This window comes from Buteo buteo, chromosome 11 (genome assembly GCF_964188355.1).
Source record: "Buteo buteo chromosome 11, bButBut1.hap1.1, whole genome shotgun sequence".
Lineage (NCBI taxonomy): Eukaryota > Metazoa > Chordata > Aves > Accipitriformes > Accipitridae > Buteo > Buteo buteo.
Window position 1 is genome coordinate 37,487,716 of NC_134181.1, and position 24,820 is coordinate 37,512,535.

The 24,820-nt window shown below is 44.0% G+C and overlaps 4 protein-coding genes across 8 annotated transcripts in view; 3 read left to right on the forward strand and 1 right to left on the reverse strand.

Annotated features, from left to right (window-relative positions):
- Nucleotides 1-187: 187 nt before the first annotated feature.
- On the forward strand, nucleotides 188-7,392 carry UFD1 (ubiquitin recognition factor in ER associated degradation 1). Of its 2 annotated transcripts, XM_075041579.1 has the most exons (12): nucleotides 329-464; nucleotides 986-1,118; nucleotides 1,831-1,863; nucleotides 2,687-2,808; nucleotides 3,160-3,290; nucleotides 3,701-3,773; nucleotides 4,499-4,567; nucleotides 5,104-5,169; nucleotides 5,459-5,506; nucleotides 5,874-5,962; nucleotides 6,756-6,837; nucleotides 7,267-7,392. In XM_075041579.1, exons 1-12 carry the CDS (start codon nucleotides 462-464, stop codon nucleotides 7,339-7,341), a joined length of 924 nt encoding a protein of 307 aa, XP_074897680.1. In that variant the 5' UTR covers nucleotides 329-461; the 3' UTR covers nucleotides 7,342-7,392. The 2 variants fall into 2 exon arrangements, with proteins under 2 accessions (XP_074897679.1, XP_074897680.1); XM_075041578.1 differs by lacking the exon at nucleotides 986-1,118 and having other exon boundaries at nucleotides 188-464.
- A 249-nt stretch (nucleotides 7,393-7,641) lies between these two features.
- On the forward strand, nucleotides 7,642-10,344 carry C11H22orf39 (chromosome 11 C22orf39 homolog). Its single transcript, XM_075041581.1, has 4 exons — nucleotides 7,642-8,479; nucleotides 8,566-8,733; nucleotides 9,315-9,462; nucleotides 10,162-10,344. The coding sequence occupies exons 1-3, from the start codon at nucleotides 8,456-8,458 to the stop codon at nucleotides 9,438-9,440; spliced, it is 318 nt and encodes a 105-aa protein (XP_074897682.1). The 5' UTR covers nucleotides 7,642-8,455; the 3' UTR covers nucleotides 9,441-9,462; nucleotides 10,162-10,344.
- Nucleotides 10,345-10,474: 130 nt separating this feature from the next.
- MRPL40 (mitochondrial ribosomal protein L40) lies at nucleotides 10,475-13,345 on the reverse strand. Its single transcript, XM_075041580.1, has 4 exons — nucleotides 13,185-13,345; nucleotides 12,442-12,525; nucleotides 11,285-11,443; nucleotides 10,475-10,922 (listed from the first exon to the last, which is right to left on the reverse strand). Exons 1-4 carry the CDS (start codon nucleotides 13,226-13,228, stop codon nucleotides 10,613-10,615), a joined length of 597 nt encoding a protein of 198 aa, XP_074897681.1. The 5' UTR covers nucleotides 13,229-13,345; the 3' UTR covers nucleotides 10,475-10,612.
- HIRA (histone cell cycle regulator) overlaps nucleotides 12,553-24,820 on the forward strand; it is a 39,858-nt gene continuing 27,590 nt past the window's right edge. Inside the window, exons 1-4 of one of the 4 annotated variants that reach the window (XM_075041574.1) lie at nucleotides 12,553-12,711; nucleotides 22,711-22,773; nucleotides 23,521-23,631; nucleotides 24,365-24,455. In XM_075041574.1, coding sequence (XP_074897675.1) covers nucleotides 23,553-23,631; nucleotides 24,365-24,455 — 170 coding nt within the window. In that variant the 5' untranslated portion in view covers nucleotides 12,553-12,711; nucleotides 22,711-22,773; nucleotides 23,521-23,552. Of the gene's footprint in view, nucleotides 12,712-13,601; nucleotides 13,876-16,074; nucleotides 16,171-20,848; nucleotides 20,926-22,710; nucleotides 22,774-23,520; nucleotides 23,632-24,364; nucleotides 24,456-24,820 lie in introns of those variants that run through there. The other 3 variants (XM_075041572.1, XM_075041575.1, XM_075041573.1) reach the window with 3 other exon arrangements.

Below are 24,820 nucleotides of genomic sequence, written 5' to 3' on the forward strand. Positions count from 1 at the left end.
GTCATGACACGTGCGGCTGGCCAATCCCAGAAGCCGCTCAAGGTGGAAGCACTGTGCCGCCTTTTGTTGCCATGTCTGCCATCTTTGCCGCGGGCGAATTGTTCGCTTTGCCGTTTAAGCGAGGCCGACGAAGAGGCGGGAGGGGCCGCCCCAACACTCGGTGACTGAAGAAGCGCCTCAGCGTCCAGAAAAGCCTTCCACCATGGCCGCGTCGGCAGGGGCGAGATCCCGCCTTCCGCCCTCACACGAAATGGCCGCCCGCCAGGCGGGCGCCGCGCGGCACGCTGGGAGGGGCAGCGCGGCGGGGGAGGGCCGTGGGGGTGGGGCCCGCGGCGGCGGCGGCCAGAGCCCCGTCAGGCGAGAAGAGCGGCCCGGCCCACCCCGGCCCGCCTTCCCGGGCCCTGCTGAGCCCTGTGGGGAACTCGAGGGCTACCGCTCTGCGCCTCAGCGCCGCCGCCGCCATGGTGAGCCGGGGGTGGGGAAAGTTGCCGAGTCACGGCGGGTGGGCGGCTGGGCCCCGCGTTCCTTCGCCGGTTGCGGCGGTTCCGCCGCCGGTGGCCGCCCGCTCGCGAAACCCCGTTTTCGAAGCCAGCGATTAGCGACGCTGGTGTGGAGTTGCCGGCTGAGGGCGAGCGGCCGGCGGGTGTCGGGGTCTCTCCTCCGCGGAGGGCCGCCCGTGCTCTCTCCCGGGGGTGGGTTGGTCAGCCGAGCCTTACTCGAAGCGTAATGTGGAAGTGCGCTGCTTCCATTTTCTGTCTTCCCCGGGCAGCGTTTGACGCACAAATCCTTCCCCGGGCAGCGCATAATCTGTATGAAAAAAGAGGGGCGCCTCAGCTGACAGGGAAATCAGCCCTGCGGCTCCTAAGCGTAGTTTTAGCTAAACTTCAGGAGACTTCAGGGCAGTGCTGTAACACTTCGGTATGCTGTAGATACCTATTAATACAGTCTTCTCTTTGTGTTTTTTTTTCTCCCCCCCCCCCCCCAGTTCTCTTTTAATATGTTTGATCACCCCATCCCTCGGGTTTTCCAGAACCGCTTCTCAACCCAATACCGCTGCTTCTCGGTATCCATGCTTGCTGGACCTAATGACAGGTCAGATGTGGAGAAAGGCGGGAAGAGTATGTGCATGTTTTATTTTGACTAATAACCTGTTGGAAGAGTGTTTGTGAATAATATCAAGTAATACAGCTTTTGGCCAAGACTGCCGAAACATTGTTGAACACATGGAGACATACTGTTGGCTTTGTGGCTGGAGCTAGAAGAGTGCCCAGGGTGGGGCTTTAAGAAGGAAGGAGGAGGGATTTATCGCATTAGTATGTAATTAAAAAAACTTACCAAGTGAGTCCTGGTTTATGAGCATTAGAAGAAGACATTCTTCTTTTTTAATGTCTCTTGTTAAAATCCTAGGCCCATTATGAGCCATGGAAATTTATGGTTAAGGACTTTTTCCCCCTCCTTGTTGTACCTCACTTAGCTTGAACAAAGAGAATAGATCAGCCAACTTAATTTTCAGGCTGTCAGACTAATGCTATGTTGTTTTGAGTTGGCATCGATTTAAGAGCACCTCAAAAACCAAACAAATAATACTACCTTTAGGAAACATTTTCTTAAGTACTAGGTATTGTAAAACCTTGTGTTTTCATTTTTTCTGATCTATGCTAGCAGGTGTGTTTGTCATGACTGACTCTGGCTCAAAAATGAATTTCCAGGAGATTTTAGGACCTCCTTTTTTTAGAAGAGATTTTGGAGAAAGGAATGATAAAACTGATGTTATATACTCTTTGTATAGTCATACTTTTCCTGATCTTACTTTCTTATTAATTTCTGCAGTAATTATGCCACCATCAGCTTTGGATCAACTCAGTAAGTGAATATTTTATTCTGTAATAACAACATTAGAAATACGAGCTAATGCGTAAGCAAATACCACAGTATTTTAGTTATCTATTAAAACCTGACTTAAATAGAGAATATGAGACTAATTAGTTCAAAAATGTACTTTGGAAGTATTTTGTCTGTCAGAATTAATGGGGCTTGTCTGTCTTCAAGTACAGACATCTGAAGTGTTGGGCTACTTGAGGCATGAATCAATATTTATTAACTATTAATAGCGTACTCAGTATAATGGTTACAGTTGATCTAGTAAATTCTTAATCTCAACCTGCTTGTTCTGGATGCTGTTGTCTGGAGTAAAATTTATTTTAAAGTGATAATTAACTTTGAAATGGGGAAAAAGATAACTCAATCAATATTATTGGCCTTTTTAACAAAGGGGGTTTTTTCTCCCCTTCTGAGTTTTAGCCTTAATAGAATTTCTTTGAGAAATTAGTTTGGTCAGGATTTAATTTTAAAATAGGCAGGGCCTGTTAAAATTCATTAGGTAGGACCTAACTGATAAAAGCACAAGGACATAACAGTAGTAGATTCCTCTGCTAATACTCTCTGCCTGCTCATCTCTGAACTTGTGGAAATGTTGGAGAGGCATTTAAAGTTCTAAGTGCGATGGCAATATAGTATTCATGTATCTGCATTCTCTCCTGGATTTGTAGTTTTGAGCAATTGGAATAATGGTGTGAGGGTAATCCTTTCCTATAGTCTAGCCCATTCTCTTGCTAATGTTCGATCTCTGAAACCTTCAGAAATGTATTAGTGGTTTTTAACAAAATTTTTTCTCCTTTCTCACCAGGCCGACTTAATATTACTTACCCAATGCTGTTTAAGCTGACCAATAAAAATTCAGACCGAATGACGCACTGTGGAGTACTTGAATTTGTGGCTGATGAGGGCATATGTTACCTTCCACACTGGGTGAGTTGTCTCATGCTGAACTGTCAAAACCTGAAGGGTAGGATTATTGAGTTGCCAGTTTAATATTAAAGAGGCAGAATGTTTCCTGAAAGTGTGTGCCTTTGCTAGTCATGTTCCTGCAACAGCTTTCAGTCACAGCTCAGGTTTCTCTCCATGAGAGTTTAACTAAATAAGCAAAGCAGACTGTTTTTTGAGATGCACCTGATTATTTTTCCTGAAATTAAAGCATGGTAAACTGGTGCATTTCAGGGAGAATGGTGGCCCCAGTGAAAATAAGCATATGCAAGGAAAGGGAATTAGAAACATTGGTCTTGTTGATAGTGGTTTGTTTCTTTCTTTTCATTCTTGCAGATGATGCAGAACTTGCTGCTGGAAGAGGGAGGCCTGGTGCAAGTGGAGAGTGTTAATCTTCAAGTTGCTACTTACTCAAAATTTCAGCCACAGAGTCCAGATTTTCTTGACATCACCAATCCCAAAGCTGTGTATCCTTCCTGTCAATTATGGAGCAGGGGACAAAAGTTTTCTCCCGAATTGGAGTGATGAAGCAGAGCTAGCTTTTCAGGTGTGTCTCATACCCTTCCAGTAGTAGGTAACTAGTACTGCTCCTTCTGAGAACAGAAAGGATGGGGAGCTTATGTACAGAGAAGTTGCAAGCTGCTGGCACAAAATGTAGCCTGGAGTGAAGGAGCGTGAATCTTGGCTTAAAGTCCCATGAGTTTGAGTGTCCTTTAAAAGAACTTATACACCCTAATGTTTACTAAAAGGCTGTCTACAGTACTGATGACTTTTAAACCACCTTTGAGAGACCAAGGATCAGAGTTTTATAGCATAGTAACTTTAAAGTTTTCATGTTGCGTTGAAAACAAAAGTTTCATCTTAACATACTCCAAAGACTAGAAAATGCATTGAGAAACTTCGCTTGTCTAACTACTGGGGATGTTATTGCCATCAACTACAATGAAAAGGTACAGTATACAGCACCAGTCCATGCAAGTTTTGTTTTGATACCATTAATTTGAGGAAATAAATTCTGCCCCATGTAAAAAAAATACACTGTATTTAAGTAGATTTTGACCACAGAAGTACTTTGACTAAATCTTGTGAGTAGATTTTATAGATGAGTATTTTTGGCAACATGAGCACATTCGATCACTTGGGGTTGTAGACTAAGCTCAGTTGTTGGATGTTAGTGCTAAAACGATCAACACAGAGCTGTTGAAGCTCTGTGACAAGCTCTGGCTTGTTGACAAGTAATTCCAGATGGTATATTTCACAATTGATTTTCTATTGGATAAATGGGGTCAGTTAAGTCTTCTCCTGAGCTGCTGTTTAGACTGTTTTTTGACTCATGAGAAAATAAATTTTTGTGCTGCTGATGTTCTTGCAAGTTCTTTTCCAGTTTTACCCTAAATTTGTAATTTGCTTTCAAAAATGCAGGTTAAGGTACAGTAAGAGTGCAGCAAGGTACAGTAAAAGGTAGGTTCTCTAGCTCCAGCATATAGCAATCTCCTGGGTTAAAAATCTTTGCTCTCGTGTTCTGTAGAGACCCTGCAGTATCCACTTCTCAACCTGAGGAGCACTTATTTCAACTTTCTTGAAGCCATCTGAAGGGAAAGGTTTCACTATGCTTTTCTTATACATAACTTGAGCTCTTTCATGTGCAATCTTAAAATACTCATTACTGTTTCAGATCTATGAGCTTCGGGTAATGGAGACCAAACCGGATAAGGCTGTGTCCATCATAGAATGCGATATGAATGTAAGTTAAAGCTGACATGGAAAGTCTGATTTTACTGTGTCCTCCCAGAAGGAGAGGGCATCTCATTCAGTGATAGCACTGTACACCAAGCACCTCTGATGCTGCCGGAAAGGTAAAATCAGATGGGATAGGGAAGATGACTCATTTGAGAGTACCCCATGTACCTTTGTAACCACATATGTGGTCTCGAGTTGCACTTCATGTACCATCAGGTGACTGTAGTGCCTAGAATTTAATGTTTAGATTCAACCTGGTTTATAACCTGAGTTTTATTTAACAGGCTTGTCTTGATTCAAACTCCAGTGATATTGTGGGGTGCTGTTTTACTGATCTGTTTCAATTACATGCTAAGACTTGTTCCTGGGAGGCTTAGTCTTTTTAGTTCTGAGTTAAAATGTTTAACAAGCAAACCTCAGTTTTTTCTTGATCAAAATGGGAGTAATAGTTTGTGGGGTTTTGAGGAATAGTAGTATAAGGCTTATGATTAAAAGAAAAAATACCTATCGTGCTTATTTTCATGCTTCTTATGTAAATAGGTGGATTTTGATGCTCCTTTGGGGTACAAAGAACCAGAAAGAAGTGCACAGCATGAGGAGACCACAGTAAGTTAAGCTTCTGTTCTTCAGTAATGCATTCTCTAGAAATCAGCCTGCCTTGTGGTGGAGCAGTGAGCTCCAACGTAAGTTTTTTTTTCCTGAAACAGTTTCTTAAGACTAAACTGTATTTACCAAATGCTTTTGCTTGTGTTACTTAGGAGATGGATGTTTACCAACTATTTATTTCAGAAATAGATTATTCTAAAGTTTTGTTTGGTCAGAAATATGTGGAACTGTTTTCATGTGTTCTGTGTATCACAACATGAACACAATGAAGTGTTTTTTTCCCTCACAGGATGTTGAAGCAGACCATAGTGGATATGTGAGTGACATAGGATTTCGTGTAAGTCCCCTGTTTCTGCTGGTTTCTGAATGTTGTAAAATGCTGAGGGAAAGTTGTTCCAAACAACTGCAAAATACTAGTACCTGTTCTTAGAGGTGCTTCTCATTTAACTGGCAAGTATCTGCGAATGTTTTGTGGTGCTTACAAACTAGTAAGCCAGTAACAGCATGACTTGCTGACCTTAAAGGGGCAGTCTATAAACAGGAGGCTGAAACATACTGACACAACCCAGTGTACTAAAAAGAAACATGCTGAATCAAAGAAATAAATAAAAATTATAGTAAGATATTACAGAATATAGTATCCCTGTGCAGTGTGCTTTCAAATACAAGATATGGTTAAATTAAAACTCGTTATCTATACATAGGCATTCTCTGGTTCTGGGAACAGATTGGATGGCAAGAAGAAAGGTGTTGAGCCTAGTCCATCGCCAATTAAACCAGGAGACATTCGAAGGTATGTCCGTTTCATTCACGTCAGCAAGTAAAGGATCAGTGTTTTAGCAGAGTGTTTTGTGGGTTTTTTTTTCTGCTCCTGCAATATAAACAAGCTAATTTCCTCATAAGTTTGCATTTAGAAAATAAATAGTCTAATCTTCTAGACTGACTGTGACGTCCCTGACTACTTAAGGTGCAGATCCTAAGTTAATGTTGCCAAAACTCGCTCAATTAACTCTGGTTCTATAGAACACAAGCGGGGAGAGGCAGCAGGTCTAGTCTGGGCTGGATCGAGTGACGCACAGAACCCTGCCAATTTTCTAAAGTGAAATCTGATGTAGAGTGAAATCTTTTTTGAGTTGTGTGGATAACCAAAGCCAAGCCATGTGTGAGCTTGGGGGGTTTTTTTGTGTTTGTGTGTGGTGGTGTTTTTTTCTTAGAATGAAACTTCTAAGACTTAGTGGAAGTGTGCAGGGATGTGGTTACTGTGGTGTTCTGTCATTTATGCCTGTCACAGTAAAACTTGAACCCCTTCGAAAAGCATGTCCTTAGCCCTGTGGGAACCACAGGCTATGTGGAAATGTACCCACAGCCAAGTTTCTGCAGCAGCTCCAGTATGTGATTGTTTACTTCATGCAATGTATGCCTACCTTCAGAAAATAATTGAGTGGTTTAACTCTGGAATTATTTGGTAATGAAAATTTGCAGCCAGCGCTGGTACAATACTGACAGACATAGAATAGGTCTCACTGTGTTCAGTTGGATGGTAGGTATAAAATATCTTCTTTCGTATTTTTATGCTTCTTTTCCAGAGGAATACCCAACTATGACTTCAAGATCGGTAGAATCACATTCATTAGAAACTCACGTCCACTAGTTAAGAAAGTTGAAGAGGTAAATAAAGTTGGATCCTTCCCAGTTTTGCACAGAATTAGAACATTAGAACTACTGTCCAAGTTTGTGGTTCCTCTCTCCACACTTGATTTTTCACAGCGCACTTCTGTTAAGTGGTAGTAGTTTAAAAGTGGTTTGAGTTAGGTGAAAGCTACCTCTGATGTACTTGCTTGCGGATGTAAAAAGATTAGCCTGATGTAAGTTTAATAAGCCGGTGCATACTTGTTTCAGTTGGCTGAAAGGTCACTGAAATGCTCATGTTTTTATTGTCAGGAAGAAAGTGGTGGTTATGTAGATTAAGGATGTGAAATGTCTGCAGTCAGTTGCTGCTCTGATGGAATGTTCTTTCTAACGGTTGTTCAGCTTTCATCACACACAAGCAGTGAGCACAGGGGTAACAACCTATTTTTCCCTCTTTCCTTTTTCCAGGATGAATCTGGAAGCCGGTTTATTGCCTTTTCAGGAGAAGGCCAGTCTCTGCGCAAAAAGGGAAGAAAACCCTAAGTTGTGGTACCTTTAGTCAGTTAGGAGGAAAATAAAATAACAATTGCAGCATATTGGATCTTAGTTATTGCAGTTGAGAGGAGAGATCGTTTTGCAACACAGGAATGCTTTTACTGGTTTTCGTTTCGTGTTTAAAACCGGAGCTGTCAGACTCTTTAATTTTCAGTTGAAAATTAAGTTCTAGGAATTCTGAAGGAGTTTTCTGTATGTGTTGTAAAGAGGGAAGGTGTATCTCGGAAAAACCTGAGAAGTAAACCCAACAAGGTCTACTTTCCTAAAAGGTCCGGTTCTTAGACTACATCCTCCCCTCTTACATCCTGAGTGATGATGGTCTCGTGTTGCTCTGTGCTTGATATTCTCCTCCCTTTATATATATTTTGCCACAATTTCAGGTAAGCTTTTTGGTGTGGTGCAAACGAAGGCTAACACTTGGGTGTTTAGGACTCTTGTGCAGAGAGCCTCTTTGCTCTTAGCTTCGGGTGTTGGGTTATAAATCATTCTAAGCAATCCCCTTGTAATTGCTTTTTATATTTATAATTAATAACATGCCTTTTAATAGTTCAGATACAATAACCTACTGTAGCAATCTCCTGGCATGTGTAGGGAGAGGCGAGGCCCAGCCTCTCCGCCTGGTGCCGGCTGTACAGAGTACAAAGCCCCGGCGTCCTGCGCCGTCGGTAATGACCGGTGGGTGCCTCCTCCCGGGTACCGGCGGGTCGGTCCTTGCTGAGCCGTTAGACGGGGAACGCCGGGGGCAGCCCCCGTGCTCCCTCCGAAAGGCCGAGTAAAGGTTCCTTGGTAACCAGCGTGCGTCCCTGGTGTGGTGATTTCGGGGAAAAAAAAAAAAAACAAAACAAAAAAACACAAAGCAGCCGGGGCTGCCGTTTCACGGGAGACCGGCCGGTTAGGGGTGGGTCGGAGTTCGGGTTGTTGGGGGGGAGGGAGGTTGGGGCGGTGTCCAGGGAGCTCCGCCCCGCAGGCAGCCATTGGCTCGGGGGCGGGGCGACGAGGCAGCCTGTTTGTGTCGCTTCTCGCCGTTGGCCGGACCCGGGGGTCTCCCCGCAAAGCGCGGCGGGGATTGGCGGCGGGGCGGCGGCCCTCAGGCGGGGGCAGCATGGCGGGCGGCGAGACCTGGAGGGTGAGCGGGGCGGGGGACGGCGGCGGGGGCTGAGGGCCGGGGCGGCTCGGCGCGGCTCAGCCCGGTCTCTCTGTCGCCCCCCGCAGCCGCCGCGGTTGTGCGAGGACTACTGGTGGGAGTGGAAGCACTGCCGCGGGCTGCGGCACGCCTTTCACCACTACTACGCGCACGGGGAGCTGCCGGCCTGCGGCCGCTGGCGGGACGACTACGAGGCCTGCCGCGCCTGGGAGAGGGGCCGGGCCGCCGCCGCGCAGGTACCGCCCGGGCCCCTGCGGGCTCTCTAGGCCGGTGCTGGTGGGGGGAGAAAGGCCGCAGCCGCCTGCGGGCGAGCGGTGTCGGCGGTCGGGGCTGGGAAAGCAGGCGTCCGCTCGGGGTGAGGGGGGAGATGGTCTTAACGTGCAGCGGGAGGATTGTCAGCGTGCTGCTGGAAAAGCTCTTGGTTTCAGTTACTGTGACACTCCCTAATACGAGAAGCTGCCGCCTTACAGGCAAAAAGTATTCCTGGGTGTCCAGAAATGCTCCTGGCTACAGCCCTGTGAACACTGGAGGACGAGAGCCCTGCAGCACATCCTTTCGGCCACCTAGGACAACTTCTGGCGGGGAGGGTAGCGCATAAGCGGTAGTTTTCTTCATAATGGAGGAGTCAGAGGCAGAATATAAATGGGACATAGTTAAAAGCTTGTATCCTGGCTTACTTAGGTAGCATTTGGCACTTCTATTTAAGCATGATAAATTCCTGTTCTTCATTTTATCTCAAATAGTCACAGCAGGAAATAAGCTCTGTAAGACTGAACATCGAACACTATTGTCGTAATATTTTTTTCCTGTATTTCAGGAAGCTTTGTGCAAGAGTGAAAGAGCTCGAGTTATGGAAAAACAGAAATATGCTCCAGTGTGGACGCTCAGGAAGAGTCCACCACCAGAGTGGTATCTTCCACTTGACCAAGACAAACAAAATTAGCAAGACTGTTTTGCTGTGTTTGGTCAGTAATGTAATGCACAGTACAGAACTATGCTGGGTTTTTTTAATTCCATGTCATCTTGAAATTACACAACTGTAGCTCTGTCCTGCAATACTTTAGTACTCATTTAAAAACACTGGGTGTTTAAACACACACCCAGTATTTTTAAAGGTAGAATTGAGGTGCTTAATTTGATTCTCATCTCTTACTACTGTCTTACACTTTAGGATTTCATCTTGGTAGGCAACTCCCAAATTAGTGCATACATGATCTAGCTCCTCTCGTTAGACAAGGACCTCTTCCCCTACCAGCTGGTGTTGCGCGCTTTTGGAACAAGGTACCCACCCCAAGCCTCCCAGATGGGAAGACAAAAGCAAGCTGGGACTCCTCCTTGCCAGTTCAGGACAATCACAACCACTGGCACTTAAAGGCAGTTCCCAGATTCATGATGGGTTAAGAGCTTTTTCGTACCTGGTGGGCTGATGTTGCAGACCCTGAAACTGCAACCCTGCCCCTTTGTGGAACTGCTCTCGAACAGTGGTGTACGTTAATGGCAGCATTCAAAATTACTGAAAAATAAAGGTTTAAACGAATGGAGAGAGATCTGTTTTGTTATAGGGCAAACCCTTAGAAACTTGAACATTTACATGGCCTATAAAAAAAAAAACAACTTAATTTTGGCTTTGTCACAGTATGTTTTCCATTTGTTTTCCCTCTTAGATGCAAAAGTACTTCACTGAAGTCTGAAAAGAAAGGCAGTAAATGGTCAGCTGCTACCTCCCTTACGGTACAGACTCTGATGTGATGACTGTGACGTTCTTTCCTCATAGGATAGGAATCTTCCAAGTTACGGTTTATGCAGAACAAAAAAATGCTGCTCAGGAGTGTGTGGAGTGGTAAGAGATATAAGCCCAGAAAGATGAAATACTGCTTCTTTGTCTTGTTCTAGCATGGCGCAAGTGTAAGGCAGTGTAGTTGCATTGGGTGTCTCGCTACCTGGATAGCCGTTTAAAAGACCCAAACAAACAGATACTTCATTAATATGGTTTTTTTTTTACAGTCACACACCTACAGTATTTTAATCTGCAGAAGGAATTGTTTATTTTTATTCCATTCTTTCCTCCTTGAGTTGGCTGAGTAGCTCATGCCAGATGAATGACAAACTCCTCCATCACTGGGTATACACTTTGGTGATATCAATGCATTTTCCTTCAGGGGGATCGTAACCAGGAAGTGGTGGGGTATAATTAGGTCCATCTCTCTCAAAGGGTAAAAGCCCCTCATCTCGTCTGATTGCTGCCTGATACAACTCCTCAGATTCAAGGCGCAGTTCCTTTAGTGCCTCTTGCTGAGCTTCTACAAGGGTCTGAATTGCTTTCTTTTCTGCCTTATCTTGTTTCTGCTTAAACAAACACCACTTTTTCAGAAGTAAAACTCTTCTTTCAGTCTCCTCAAACGACAGAGGGGGAAGACTTCGCACCCTGATAAAGAGTAAGATAACATTGTAATAGACAAATAGCCTGCATCCCAAAAATCAAATTAAAAAAACCAAAACAACAGAAAACACCCCCAACAACAACCAAAAAAACCCCACCAAACCCAGAACACATTTCATTCATGCAATGTCTGTGAGATTTTCCACGGTCATTCTAACAGGAAATTCGTGTTACTATTTTTTCACTACTTTTAGCAGGAGCAAATAAAATTTGCTTTCCAAATTTTTGTCTTGGTCAAAGTTGGTAAGGTTTTGTACCAAGGCTGGCACTATATTGCAGTTTTGCAGAGAAAGAAATTGTGTTTCTAACATGAATGCAAGTGCATGGTGAGAGACAGTCTTACTTACCTGTTGCTCTCTGAGTACTTAAGTGGTGTTATAAAATCCTCAATTGGAATCATTTCTGGGGCAGCTTTTTCCAACTTTTTAATCTTCTTTTTCAGACGATCCTTCTGTGCTTGCTCTCTCTTTACATCCACTTTCTTCTTCTTCTTCATTGGTTGTGCTCTAGAAAGGAAATAATTATGTGAATGAAAGAAGATGCTTTGTCATTTAATTCAACACCAGCAACCTCCACTTTACTTTTCTAAGGACTGTTCCTTCCCATTGCTTAATTTGGTCCCTAATAGAAGTTCCAGCCATTAGCTTTTTTCAGGTAACATAATTTCCAGGAGACAGTAATACGTCTTGAGATTTTCTGCAGAGAGAACTGTACTTGCCTGAGAACAGCACCCTCCAGTTTTGTGCTGAATATCAGAACAACCTGAGGAAGTTCCACAAAAATTGAGTTGGAATTGTTTTGTACTAGCTCAGAGTGCAGCAGAGCAGGTGACAGGTTTATCTGCAAATATTCCTGTCATCTTGCGTTAAAGGAGTGAGTGGTTTTACATGTGCTTTTAAATTTTCACATTTGGAACCAAATTCAAGGTGCAGATGTTACTCTCCTGTTGTACTTCTCCACACAGATCCAGTATACCCTAGACAACATATGCCACGCTCCACAAACACTGATCCTCACAGTGGACCTGTGGGATATTCCTGCTTTGCAGACTGAACAAACAATCTTTATGGTATGAAAGAGTACCTAACAGCTACCGGGATATGTTAAATCTAGTTGCATCAAAACAAAACATGGATACCAAGATGTAACATATATGTAAATGCAGCTGTCTAGTATACCACTTTATAGTAAAGTATTTTCGGTTCAGCTGGGCTGTCATTTCCGTTGTTGCTCAAAAGGGAATTCTGGAGCACAGCATAAATCCAAACATCTCCAACCACATTCTGTGGTTGAGGAAGCAAATACAACTACACACAAGGATAAAGCCATAATTATATAGGTTACCATTAAACTCTCCTCAAGAGGCCGACAGTTCTTAACTACTTTTACATATAGTGACTTAAAAGCAAACATCTATAGTTAAAATTTAATTTGGACTTGGGAAAATCTGTGTTCCCCTAAGGATGGAAACACTGCTATGTAACTCCATGGAAGCTGCGCTCACCTCATGGGGAGAGATGCCCTGAACGCCAGCAGCGAAGTCTGCCAGTGACTTCCTCGGAACGGAACCGTCTGGGGCAGCCAAGAACTGAAGAAGGAAAAGGAACATCAAGCATGAGGAGCAACCAACTTGGATTACATTGATTCTGCACAACAGAAGAGCTACTTATTAGTCATAAATTACAACAGTGAAATTTGAATCGTCTTTGGCTACTTAATTCGTGACAGCGTACAGCGTTTGGCCAGAGCCGACAACCTCAAGCTCTTCAGCAAGGTAACTAAACCCAAAATTTGTTCAGCGTTGTGAATCCACAGGGTACCAAGGGGTGAAGCAGATAAGTTTTTTCAATCTATGAGTAGGTTAGAGTAATTTTATTCTTAGACTCTAATAATGGCTTGTTTGGAAGTCCTGATTTTGGAGAGGCAAAACCAGCTCCGTTCAAGTTGGGAGGAGAGAGATGCCGTTTCTCCAACCTCGGCGGATGTCACGGGAGGGAGAACCGGCCCAGGTGCGGAACCAGGCCCGCGCACACCACATCCCGACGCCGGAGCGCAGCCCCCGGCCGCCGAGGGAGCCCCGGGAGAGCGAGGCCCGCCCCGGGGAGGGAACCGGGACCGGGATCAGAGCTCGCTGGGAGAGGGCGAGTCGGGAGCCCCGAGCAAGGGGCGCTTCGCTGGGCTCCCTCCCCGCGGGCCCGGGGCAAGGTAGCCGCCACGGAGGGACCCGAAAAGCCGCTCCCGCCCTACCTCAGCTGGGCTCCGCGGAGCCCCCGGGCCGCTGCCGCCAACATGTCTCCCCGCCGGTACCAGCGGCGCGCCCGCAATCCCCACCGGCCACGCTCCGAGTCCCGCGTCCCCCCGTTCCGACTCACAAAGGTTCCACTCCGGCTCGCCGGCCTGCTGCGGCCCGGCCTGAGGGAAGGGAAGGCCCCGCCCCGCCCCGCCCCGCCGCCATAGCCCCGCTCCGCCCGGCAGGGGGCGCTCGCCCCTCCCGCCCGCCCGCCCTGGAGGCGGGGCGGCGGCGGCGGCGGCGCCTCGCGGGATCTCGCCCCCCGCCGGCCGAGGCGGGGGAACGCCGGGGTTCGGGGGCGGCTGTTTCCCGCCGGGCCGGTTAGGCGGTTGCCAGGCGCCGAGTTCCGGCGTTGCCGGGAGCCGCCGGGAGCCTGAGCGGGGGATGCGGCCGGGCGGCGGGGGCTGCGGCACGGGCGGCGCCGGGGCATGGAGCGGCGCTGAGGCGGCTCCGGCCGGCGGAGGGGGCGGGCAGAGCGGCGCGCGGCGGGGGCCCATGCTGGCCGGCGGCCGTTGAGCTCCTGCCGCTCGGCTCGGCCGCGGAGGCAGCCCGGGCGGAGCCGCCCTGGGGTCCCGAGGGCGGAGGCCGGCGGGGGCCCCGGGCGGGAAACAATGAAGCTCCTGAAGCCGACCTGGGTCAACCACAATGGTGAGGGCCGGCCGGGCAGCAGGTGCCGGCGGGGGCCGGGCGGGCAGGTGCGGCGGGGCGCCGGGGAGGGGGGGGCCGGGGCGCGGCACACGCGTGAGGCGAGTTTGAACGGGGGCGTGGGGCGGCCGGGGCCGTTGGAGCCGTTGGTGGCCGCCGCCTCGCCGTCTGCCGGGCGGCCGCGGCGTGCTCGGGGCCCCGCCGCGCTGCTGGGGAACTGCAGGTGCCTCGGGGCGGGCGGCGGCGGGAGCGGGGAGCAACAAGTTCTGCCCCACCGCCCCGGGTGTCCTGGTGGGCCCGTGGGGTGGCAGCGGGCTGGCAGGGGGATGGAGGTGCGATTGGTAGGGGAGGGCGGTTTCCCAAATGCGGAGTTTGGCCGCGTTTCGGCCGGAGCCCGTCCTCCAGAAGATGGCTGAAGGGTGCCGCGCCAGCGGCCGCCGGAGCTGTGCTGGCTGGTGGCCGCCGTTGGGACCGTTTTCGCCTGCGTGCTGGGGGGGGGGGAGAGCCGGGGGACGGCTCCCGGGCTCTGCAGGGAGGCGTGAAGTGCTCTTGGCCGAAGACCGAGCGGCTTTTAGCTTTTACCTGCCGGGCACGAAGGCTGAGCAGCTTCACACTTGTGAAAGTGGAGAGGGGTAGTTCAAATCCGAGAGTAGACTGGGCGAAAGGGAGAGAGGAGGTTACCCCTTGGGATGTACCGATGTCCCCTGCCAACGCACAAGACTGACAGAGCTTCAGCACTGGTCGTCTGTGCTGTTGTTGGCCATGCGGGACGAAGATTCTTCCGACGGAACTTTCCAAACAACTCCCTGAATTTACGCGGTATCCCGCCTGCCACTCCTCTAGTGATCTTTGCAGAGATTTTGGGAGCTAAAGCACTTTCAGAATGAAGTGTCGATATTGGCAGAAAGCTCTATACTTCCCTAGTGTGGCGAGTACAGGATAGCATCAGTGTTATGTATTTATACCACTTACGATAAATATCCGGAGTAACATCTGAACATCTGTACTGTTCCTGGCGAAGCAGTGAGGAGAAATCTAACGTGAAGAGCTCCCTTCTGTTTATGCAAGTTTTGCCCTCAAATTCACGGGTACAGCTTTATTTCAACTGCAAATTTCACACCCTGGTGTAAATGTCAATAGTTGGACTCTTCTAGCTGATTGGTATCTAGAACAAAACCAAGCTGGAGACCAGCTTATTCAAGCTGGAAAAGCGTGCTTTGGGTTAAAAAGCGCAGATGCAACTTTACAGTTGCCTTTCTGCGCGCCTTGTCTTTGTAATGATGCTGCAGATTTTAAGAACGGTAACTTTAGCCTCGAGTTGCAATTCGCATGCATCTTTACTTGAACTACTCTCCAGGGGCCATATAGTCAGCAGATGGACCTAGCCTTTTAACTAAAGGCTGAAAAAACTGAACTGAAAAAATGTGAAAGTGCTTTATTTGAGATGGTTTTTTTACATTTCTGGTTGGTTAATCTAAACAAATGTAGCATTTACATCTTAATTTCTGGCTGTCTGTGGGCAGACTGTCCTGTGCCATTCTGGACCTTCAGTGGGAAGACACTTATGAGCAGCTGAATAAAAACTTTTGGCCTAAATCTTTGCAGATCATAGAGATTAGATCTGTAACTTCTTCCCTTATTTCTTTAACGAGCGCACCTTTTGGTATGGGTTTCTATTTGAAATCTACAGTAATTTAAAATACGTCTCACCATTGCAGAAAAGAGTCTTCAGCCAAGTGGCTTGCAGCAAGGCTCCATTTATAAAGCCCTGCGATACCTTGTCTAGTTGCTAGTGCACTACACAGGACCTCGATAGTCCCAAAGTTTATTCCCATTTCTGCTGCTGTCCTGCTGGGATGAGTTTGGGCAAGTCACTTTGTCATAGTTTCACCACCTGCAAAACAGACATTCATCACTGGCTTCATTTGTAAAATGCTTTAAGGTCTGCTAACGTATACAGGACTATATAACATTCATGTGTTCTTATCCTTGGGGCAAGGAGTGCAGGATGAAAACCGGTGAGTTTAGTTGGCCTCTTTTAACGTACCCAGGTTCCGGATCCTGCAGGCATTGGTGCATGCAAGTAGTCTCCATCACTCTTAATGGGCCTACCTATTTGCTCTGAAACCTCTCCAGAAACAGGGTAAAGGTAATTTATACTGTGTGTATTGGAGGGTCATTGTGATAATTTTTACTCCTTTTTATTTCCTCCACGGGCACAAGAGGCCGCGTCGCTGTTGTTGGTTTGTGAGAGAGAGTCCTGATAGCAAGACTGGCTCTTCCATACACCAGATCAAGGTGCTGTCATTCCAGCCTTTCCCTCTCCTCACTCAATTTTGGGGTTTGTACTTTACTGAATGGACTAGAATGAGTTTAATGATGCTTGCAGGCATACATTCTCCATGAGATAATAGACATTGGAAGTCAGTGTTGTAGCAGGGAAATTCTGTACACCTGGGAATCATATGCTGCTCAGCCGAGATGCTGTGCATTTACGGTGAGAGCACTTTAACACATTTTGGCTCTACAGGTTTTTGTCTTGGTATTCTTAATGTCACTTTTTCTGAGTACTTATTGGAAATATTTCTTTCTGAGATGCATTTTCCCTAAGCTTTTCACGCTCTTGATGTGGGTTTATTAGATTTTGCATGAAGTTCTCATTATTGTTGTATTCTTCTCTCCCATGTTTATTTGACTTGGAGCAAGGAAGAATATTGAAAAGTGCAATCTAATGGTGGGGGCAGGAACGGATGGCTGTAAGATACAGATGATGTGGTTTGCTTCTCTTTCCCGGTTTTCCATTCAGTACCTCTATAAAGATACATCACACATCCAACAATTGTATATGCGTATTCAGCACACAAGGTTTTGAGAGCCCTGATGCTTAACGATGGCTAATGCGGGCAAATGCTGAGCCCCGCGGGAATGGAGGTCCCTTGCCATTCCCAGAAACCTGTGCAAACCCCAAGGTGCTGTTTGCATATAACAACTTGTAGAAATTGGAGCCTGCTTTTGTTTAAATATAGGCATAGAGTTTATTATCTCTCCAAGCTGTAATGGTGGAATGTAAATATTTGAATTGATTTGTGAGTCATGTTAGATGTCACCTATCAGATGGCCTGGAAGCAAAATGAATAGAAACTCATTCATATTGTGGTAGAAATTAACGTAAGATTGTCTTTATATTTCATTGATTATTGCCTAAAGTTAAATAACAAACAAAAATTACACAATATTTAAAATTGCTTTTTCTCTTCAGCTGCTGTATTTTTTTAAAGATGGGACTTTCTTTTTGGGCTTGAATTATCTTACTCGGAACTTTTTGTTCCAAGCTTGTTGCATTATCAGGTACATAATGTATATTTGGGTTCTTTAAACAAATAATCCAACAAGACATCTGGTCTGTTGTAAGGTGTTCTGTATTTAATGAACCTGGTTTGCTTCTGTATGCCATGTGATGCTGGGAGCTTCAATAATTTAAACTCTTTTTTTTTTTTTTAGAAATTATTACAAGAGGGCAAAACATCCTAAAATGCACTGTTAGATTTTTAATGTTACTGCTTAAGTATCACATTTTGTTTTGATGCATGATTACTGTTAGGAAATTCAACACATCTCCAGGTAGGAGCATGAGAAAGCATTAAGTCACTTTGAATCAGGGACCTTGTGCCTTTTGGCTCGCTTCAACAGGATCTAACAACGTAATCAGATAAAGACATGGACCCGGGGAAGGAAGCAGTTGCTATCAAATAATGACGGCTCCTCCATTTTTTTGAGAAAATGAAGGAAGTGAGGAAAAACCTGGTATCCGTGATCAGTTGATAAACCACAAGTAGTATGGAACAAGTCTTACAGCTTTAACCTGTGACAATTATCGACCACTGTAAATTATATTCCCTTGATAATGGTACCCTGGTGGAAAGAGCCCCCTGGTAATGACTTTGTCTTGCTAAATTTCTGTCTTGTGATCACTTAATCTGCTCGCTCTCTTTCCTTTTAAATCATTTCACATCTCTAGATTGATAAAACTGGAAACAAATACAAGTCTTGGCTTACTTGGGCAAACAATCTAATGATTATTGAACTTGTTCTGTATTTTGAGGGATAGACATAAAAGTGTAGAGAGCAAACATTCAAAATGTAAAGAAATTCCTTCTAGATTTTGAAAGAGCTAATACACGTTCATAATATGTAGCTTTACTAGTGATTCCTTTTTTTAAATCTAAGTAATCTAATTTAATCGTGACAAGCCCTATGTTTCTCAGTAGCCAAGAAAAGCACACGCAGCTCTGGAGCAGGACACTGGGAAGATTTTCCTTTCCAAGTCGGTGCATTGGCGTTCTAATGCCTCTTACCCCTAATGCTGAAACTTTGAATGTGCCACTGTGAACTCCATGTGCATTTCACCTGTTTCTGTACTCCTCAATGAGTATGTAACAAAACTGGCTTGAAACTTCATGCAGTGTTTGTGCTGGATAGGAACTGAATTGTGTGTGACATTGATATGCTGCTTTCTAATAAATAGTAAAGCTACGACTCCTTTCTGTGCATTGGCCAAAAGGTCCAGATTAGGTGCTCTCTAGTCTGGATTACGCCACCGTGAGTCTCTATGCTTTCTGGTCCTGAAACATGCAGTAGCTCTACTGCTGCCTAAAATACGGATATGAATGATCTTTTTAGCTGAAGTGGTAGAAGCTTAGGTTCCTATATCCAGTAGTTACTGTTTCCCGCAGGCATCCAAACAAGGGTGCTGCTACACTTGGCTTCACCAACAGGTCACTGCAGCCAGAGCCACGAATGAAATCCTGGTGCCCTGTGGTCCTGAGCTAGTTCATAAGTAGTTGCTTCCCTCTTTGGTTTGCTTATCAGCTTAAGTTTATGCTTTCCTCCACTAAGAAAATTACTTCAATTTACAGTTGAAGTAGAAGAGCACAGTGAAAGTGTTGTGAACTGAAAACTGTGCTCTAAGCAACTGAACAGTCCATGTTTAATTTTATTACACTCGGATCTTGGAATAATATCCAAAGCCATTTGGAATAAAATCCAGACTGACCTGTAAATAGTATTTCATCCAGGTGGACTTTAAGTATTCTGTTATGCCAGTATATGACATGGCATTTTGCAGTTGCTGTTTGTATTTTGATTAATGCAGAATGTCTATTAAGAAGAGGGTGTGACAGGTTGAGTCTGGGTGTAGTTTGACAGATTTCCTGTTTATGGAAAACTCTTATCTGTACAAACTCCTAGAAGTTTGGAACTTGATTTAGTAAACTAATGTTTCTAGGGAGAAAAAGCATGTCTTTAAAGATTAACCACTGGATGCATCTGGACATTGCTGGTGAGATTGAGATGCATGAAACTAGTCCAATGTATTAGAAGTTATCCATCAGATGGAAACAATATTTACCTGGCTCTTACAGGAGATTAATTTGATGGGCCTCATGTTCGCAAGTCATAGTGCTTTAAGCTTATTGGCAAATTCTTGGGAAAAGCCCAAGTTTACTGGGTAGATCATTGTGTATGATTAGTTACCTGTGGAGTAAGATCCCTTCCTGGATCACAGTTGAGCCATGTAGGAAACTTGTTGAGGGCTTCGTTTATTACCGCCGCCTTTCCTGAGTGCAAAGTTCATACCCTTTTTAAACTTCACATATAAAATAATGCCTTGTGACCTGACAATTTCCACTGAGGTCTGAGTTTTTAGGATTATAGTAATTTATGAAAATATCTGCTCAGTGCTCATTAGATCAAAAACCAAAATTATGCTAGGAAAAGAATGAAAAAGAAAACATTATCCTACTATAGAAATACATGGATCATTTGCTTTTGAACACTATCTTCAATGCCAGTTCCCCTCCATGTCATAAAATACAGGAGAACTGAAAGAGGCTTATAGTGGAGTGACCAGAATGATCAAAAGTGTGAGATGGCTTTTGTACAAGGAATGACTGAGTAGGACTCCTTGGGCTAGGAGTGGGAGGACTGAGCTGGAGACCTGATGAATGTGTGTAGAGTTGTGAGTAGCAGAAAAGCGGTGAATGTCAAGTGATTTTTGTTCACTGTTCTCCTGTACGAGAATTAAGGGGTGTTGAAGTAACAGGTAGCAGGTGCAGGATACACGAAGTAGGTGGCTTTTCAGAGAATCCATGGCTGAGCAGTGGATCCCTTCATGTTAGGGGCTGTCGATGTTAATTATGGATCTGAGAAATGGCTGATTGAATTTATAGAAGAAAAGTCTGTTGAGGGGCTCTGATTCAAGAAGTCAGAGTTGGAAATTTTTTGGAGCTGGAAGATTATCCTAGGAAGCAGCATTGTGTGCTTACCATTGTACAGATCCCTAGGAAGGTATCTAGTGGTGGTTTCTGAACAGTACTGGGCTAGGTGGACGTTTTCCCTGGTGTGGTGTGGCTAATTTTAAGTTTTTATGGTGAATTTGTAGCTAAGTTACCTCTGGCTCCATAAGTAAAATAATTCCATCAACCCCATTTGTGGGTCTGTGCAAAAACTTTGCCCAGAAGGAGAAAGAAAGCTGATGTTACTGCTCTTGTAGAGTTGTGCTCTTAAGATAAGGCAGAAATTGGAGAGGCTATGCTAGTTTTAAACACCTAGTAAAGGAAAGGAAAATTATGTCAGTAATTTTTGCAAAGCAACGGGTGCAATGACTTCACAGCTTTTCAGAATGTATAGCATATCTGTTTTGCCTGAAAAATGAGAAGTGAACGTGTCTGTCAGACAAACTTAGCAGTATGTGCTTTGGTCACAGCTACTTTTTAATGCAGACTTTTGGGAAGGAAGAGTGGTGGAATCGGAGCAGAGGAGGAACGAGTCTTCCTGTATGAGATGGCTGCATCTATTAAACCAATTTTAAATACAGTATTGTTCAACTACAAACCACCTGAACTCTGAAGCCTTGTTCGTAGGTGCTGTGCTGGCTCTGGAAGCCATAATTTCTCCTGAGTATTGATGCCCCTGTGTTAGAGGTTACTGCTCCTTCTGATTTGCTGGGGAACTGTTTCCTGTTGGTGTGAATGATACATAAACAAAATGAGACAGGTTAGTACAATTACAAGGTCTTTGATAACTGGCTTCCTACAGGGAGCACTCTCCTCTTCATGTCTAATGGCAAATTTGAGAGTATAGTAAGTTGTCTTACCCAAGACTGTTGATGCAGATTGAAAAGGTAGCCTCTTTCACCTATAAGGTTTATAGAATGACCTGTTTCCATAAGTGTCGGTGGGTTAAACTAATTCAGATGATGTGCTGGGTTAATTAAAGGGAACTTCCACATCCTGGGAAGGGCAAAAAAAATGTTTGTTTCTTGCCTGTGTGTCTCCAAATATTCAGCTTAGCCCTGTATGTTGCATTCAAATTAATAGAATAAAAGATAGAATGAGGCACAACAAACTGAAGAAAAGCCACAGCTAAGTCTCAGCTTATGTGTTTTATGCGGTCTAAAGGACTTGGAAGGAATGTAAGTTGAGTGCCATCTTACTGTACTTAAGGTCTTTGCTTGGCTGCCTGTAAAAATTTTAAGGGGAATCACATGTCAGAGTTGCAATATAAATCCAAATAAAATAAACCTTAAAACAAGTCAACATAAAAAAAATAAAAATTGATATGAAGCAAAATGCATATCCCTCAAAAAGTAAGAAATACTGGATATTTGGATGAGGGTTTTGTTAGCAGTTTGGCATCAAGAAATTCAGATGCTACAGTTGCAACATAAAACCTGTCGCTGCATAAATTCTCCAGGTTTTATCATTTATGTCTTAATATATCATGAAGATACAGTGCAAGAATTGACATACATGGGAAATTTATCGAGTAATCTTGGTACGTGGGTACTAGTTTGTTTGGCTGTTTGATAAATCACCTTATTTTATACTGGCATGTGTGTGATCTTGCTTGCAGAAGCATTCCAGTTTGAAAGGGTTGGGACTGCTGCCCAAAATTATTTTAATGTGGAAATCACATGCGTGTTCTTTCAAGTAATCCTTAGTGGTAGCTCTTTCAGCATCACTGAAAGGCAGTAAGCTTAATTCTCCCCTCTTCCTTCTCCTGCAAAGGTTAAAAGGACTGTGAACATATTGGAGAGTGTATGTGATCCAGTGGTCAGAGCAGAATAGGCTGAGAGTGAGAGTTGTCTGGTTTCCAAAGCTGCTTCCCAACTATGTTAGTTATTTGTTACAGAGTTTACATTTTCATGAAGTTACTGGTTTTCTTCTGAAAGATGTAGCATATGGAGAACTGAAGGATCGAAGAGTAATATTGGAGTTGGTTAGTCTTCCTCTGTCTATATGGAAGCCCTAAAAATAAAAGCTAGTCTTTGGGTAGAAGAGTTTCATAACAACAGAATTTAAATTTGAAACAGGTAATTGTGTGACCAACAGATGCAGTCTGAGATTGGAGAGGATTAAAAAAAAAACAAAACAACCAAAACCAAAAACAGAAACCAAAACAAAACTTGCTTCGGGTCATCAGCTAATGAACTGCAGAAACCTGGAAGAAATTCCTTACTCAAATACAGTTTTGCCTCATTGGCGCTTGCTTTGTGGTATTATTTTGCTTTGAGGCATTTGGCATATCCTGCTGGATCAAGTGTCCTTGGTTATCATTGGTTTGTTATGGCACGATAACATCCATATACACTTTTAATAGGCTGTCATTTCTGTCATCAAATTGCTTTCTACTCTTGTAGTCAACTGTAATTCTTACAACTGTAGCTTTTAGAAGAAGAAAGTTATTTGCCAGCCAGAAGAGTTGTGGTTCTTTTGGTGTTACTGCATTCTCTTCACTGTAAAACAACTCAGTACGTTGCTGCTTGTTCTCTAATTTCAGGAAAGCCAATATTTTCAGTGGACATTCACCCAGATGGGACCAAGTTTGCGACAGGAGGACAAGGTATGCCTGCGTACTGATAGAAGGCAGAATTTGGGGCTATAATAATAATCTTGTGCCTTCACAACACTTTAATTGGTTTGACCCTTTTAAAAGCACATCACTTCTAAGAAAGGTAATTATGTAAGTCATTAAAATATATTGAAAAATGCTGTTGTTACTGCAGAAGGCAGGGTCACATTTTCTGATGTACTCATCCTCTTGGACATCATTGAGATGGTACTTGCAATAATTGAGTTGTGGCCATACTGGCCAAATTTCTTTTTTATTTGAAGAGAAACTGAATGTGAAGTTGGGCTTTTTGACCTGCAAAATAGTAGAACTATTTGGACAAAAAAAATCCAATTATATAAATGGAATAGCTCAAGAAATATATGCAAAAATATTGTTTGGATCACAATAGTGAATAATTTTATGTTGGCTACAATAGTTACAATTTAGAATGTGAATATATCTCTTCTCTTTTAAAATACAGTCTTACTATAAGTAGTTTGTCCCTATAGTTGGTATCAGTTATGTGCAGTATGATTTTTGAACAAGGCTGTATAACTTTATTTTTAATAGCTTCAAGAAAAAGAAAACACTTCTGACTCAGTGTAATTATATCAGAACGGTATCTGTATTCAAATGTTTCCAAAGTTCCCACTGTAGTATTGCCTAAATTTTAGCATCTGTTCTGGAACTGAGATTAAGTTGAAAAGCTTTTTTTGCATATATTTAAAGTGGGGGTGGCTTTTTGTTCTCTTACAGGTCAGGATTCTGGGAAAGTTGTGATCTGGAATATGGCTCCTGTCCTGAAAGAGGAAGATGAAAAGAATGAAAATATTCCCAAGATGCTTTGTCAGATGGACAATCACTTAGGTAACAAAGCTGGAGGTTTTTTACTTTTCTTTTTTACTGACTGTTGGTAATTTGCCAAAGCTTAAGTGTTCCATGTTCATAATTATAAAAATCATGCCCTGTCCAGTGGTGAAGAATCAATAAAATGCAGCAGAGTGGTCTCATACTTTGGCTATACGCTTCTTTAGCTATTCAGCAGAAAACGTTAAAATGTGGGAAAATGTACAGAGAAATATAGATACCTTTGGAAACCTCCTCCCTATGAACTTTTTCTAGCTGTGGCCTCAAAGTAATTGATAATGCACATTCTGAGAAACCGGGGAGCTCTGAAGGAAAGGGCAAGAGAAGAAATAAGTATAATGGCTGCCTGAACAGGCTGTCCCTTCTTTTCTTCAAGATGCATCTTTTCTTCAAGATATGTCTTTCCTTCTTTGCCCTCTTAATCCTTCCTCATTTACCACAAGCAGTTTCCTTTGTTAGATCAACATTAATCTTTCTTCTTTTGAGCTACTTTTGGTGAAGCTTTTTTAAATAAAGAATAGGGGGGGTTTTAAGTAAGAAGTTCCTCAACTGCTACTGAAAGATAAGTACCAATTCATTTATCTAAAGCAGACAGAATAACTGCTTTGAGTGGAAAAAGCACACTTAAATCCGAAATGTCTCCTGTCAAGTTTGCTTATTATAAACTCTGTCCCCAGTCCAGAACCACTTATTCTCATATTTCATCTTAAAAACTTTCTTTTCTGCATTTCAGCTTGCGTGAACTGTGTGCGATGGTCAAACAATGGAGTTTACTTGGCTTCAGGGGGAGATGACAAGTTGATCATGGTGTGGAAACGAGCTGCGTAAGAATGTTTCTTCCTTTTTGATTTTACATTTTATTTCAAGTAGGTTAACTCTGTCACATCTCTTAGTCTTTCTTCCCTGTGCTGGCCTTTTGTAAGCTCACTGCTTCACCTGGTGTGTAAAGAGCTGAAACCTGTGACACCATATCACTGGTATTGGAGATTTGGTCTCTTCTGTCTCTTGGGCTGGAGTCATGGGCAGTCTCTCTCCTCTCGAGGAGCTGAGGCATTTTCTTCCGTCCTTGAAGAAAGCTTCCTGATGAGATTTGAAGAATTACCTTAAATGCGATTATTTTTTGCTAACTGTAGAAATGGGACATTTTATTGAAGCTATTTTTTAAATAACTGGAATTACTTTCTCTACA

Bases quoted from the DNA above. Each gene is read 5' to 3' on its own strand.
- C11H22orf39 (XM_075041581.1), top strand. From the start codon at position 8,456: ATGGCGGGCGGCGAGACCTGGAGG. The intron at 8,480-8,565 runs GTGAGCGGGGCG...CGCCCCCCGCAG, and splicing joins CGGGCGGCGAGACCTGGAGG to CCGCCGCGGTTGTGCGAGGA. The intron at 8,734-9,314 runs GTACCGCCCGGG...CCTGTATTTCAG, and splicing joins GCCGGGCCGCCGCCGCGCAG to GAAGCTTTGTGCAAGAGTGA.
- UFD1 (XM_075041578.1), top strand. From the start codon at position 203: ATGGCCGCGTCGGCAGGGGCGAGATCCCGCCTTCCGCCCTCACACGAA. The intron at 5,170-5,458 runs GTAAGTTAAGCT...TTTCCCTCACAG, and splicing joins CACAGCATGAGGAGACCACA to GATGTTGAAGCAGACCATAG. The intron at 5,963-6,755 runs GTATGTCCGTTT...CTTCTTTTCCAG, and splicing joins AAACCAGGAGACATTCGAAG to AGGAATACCCAACTATGACT.
- MRPL40 (XM_075041580.1), bottom strand. From the start codon at position 13,228: ATGTTGGCGGCAGCGGCCCGGGGGCTCCGCGGAGCCCAGCTGAG. The intron at 12,526-13,184 runs GTAGGGCGGGAG...TTCCTTCTTCAG, and splicing joins CTCCGCGGAGCCCAGCTGAG to TTCTTGGCTGCCCCAGACGG. The intron at 11,444-12,441 runs GTGAGCGCAGCT...TTTCCTTTCTAG, and splicing joins AGGGCATCTCTCCCCATGAG to AGCACAACCAATGAAGAAGA.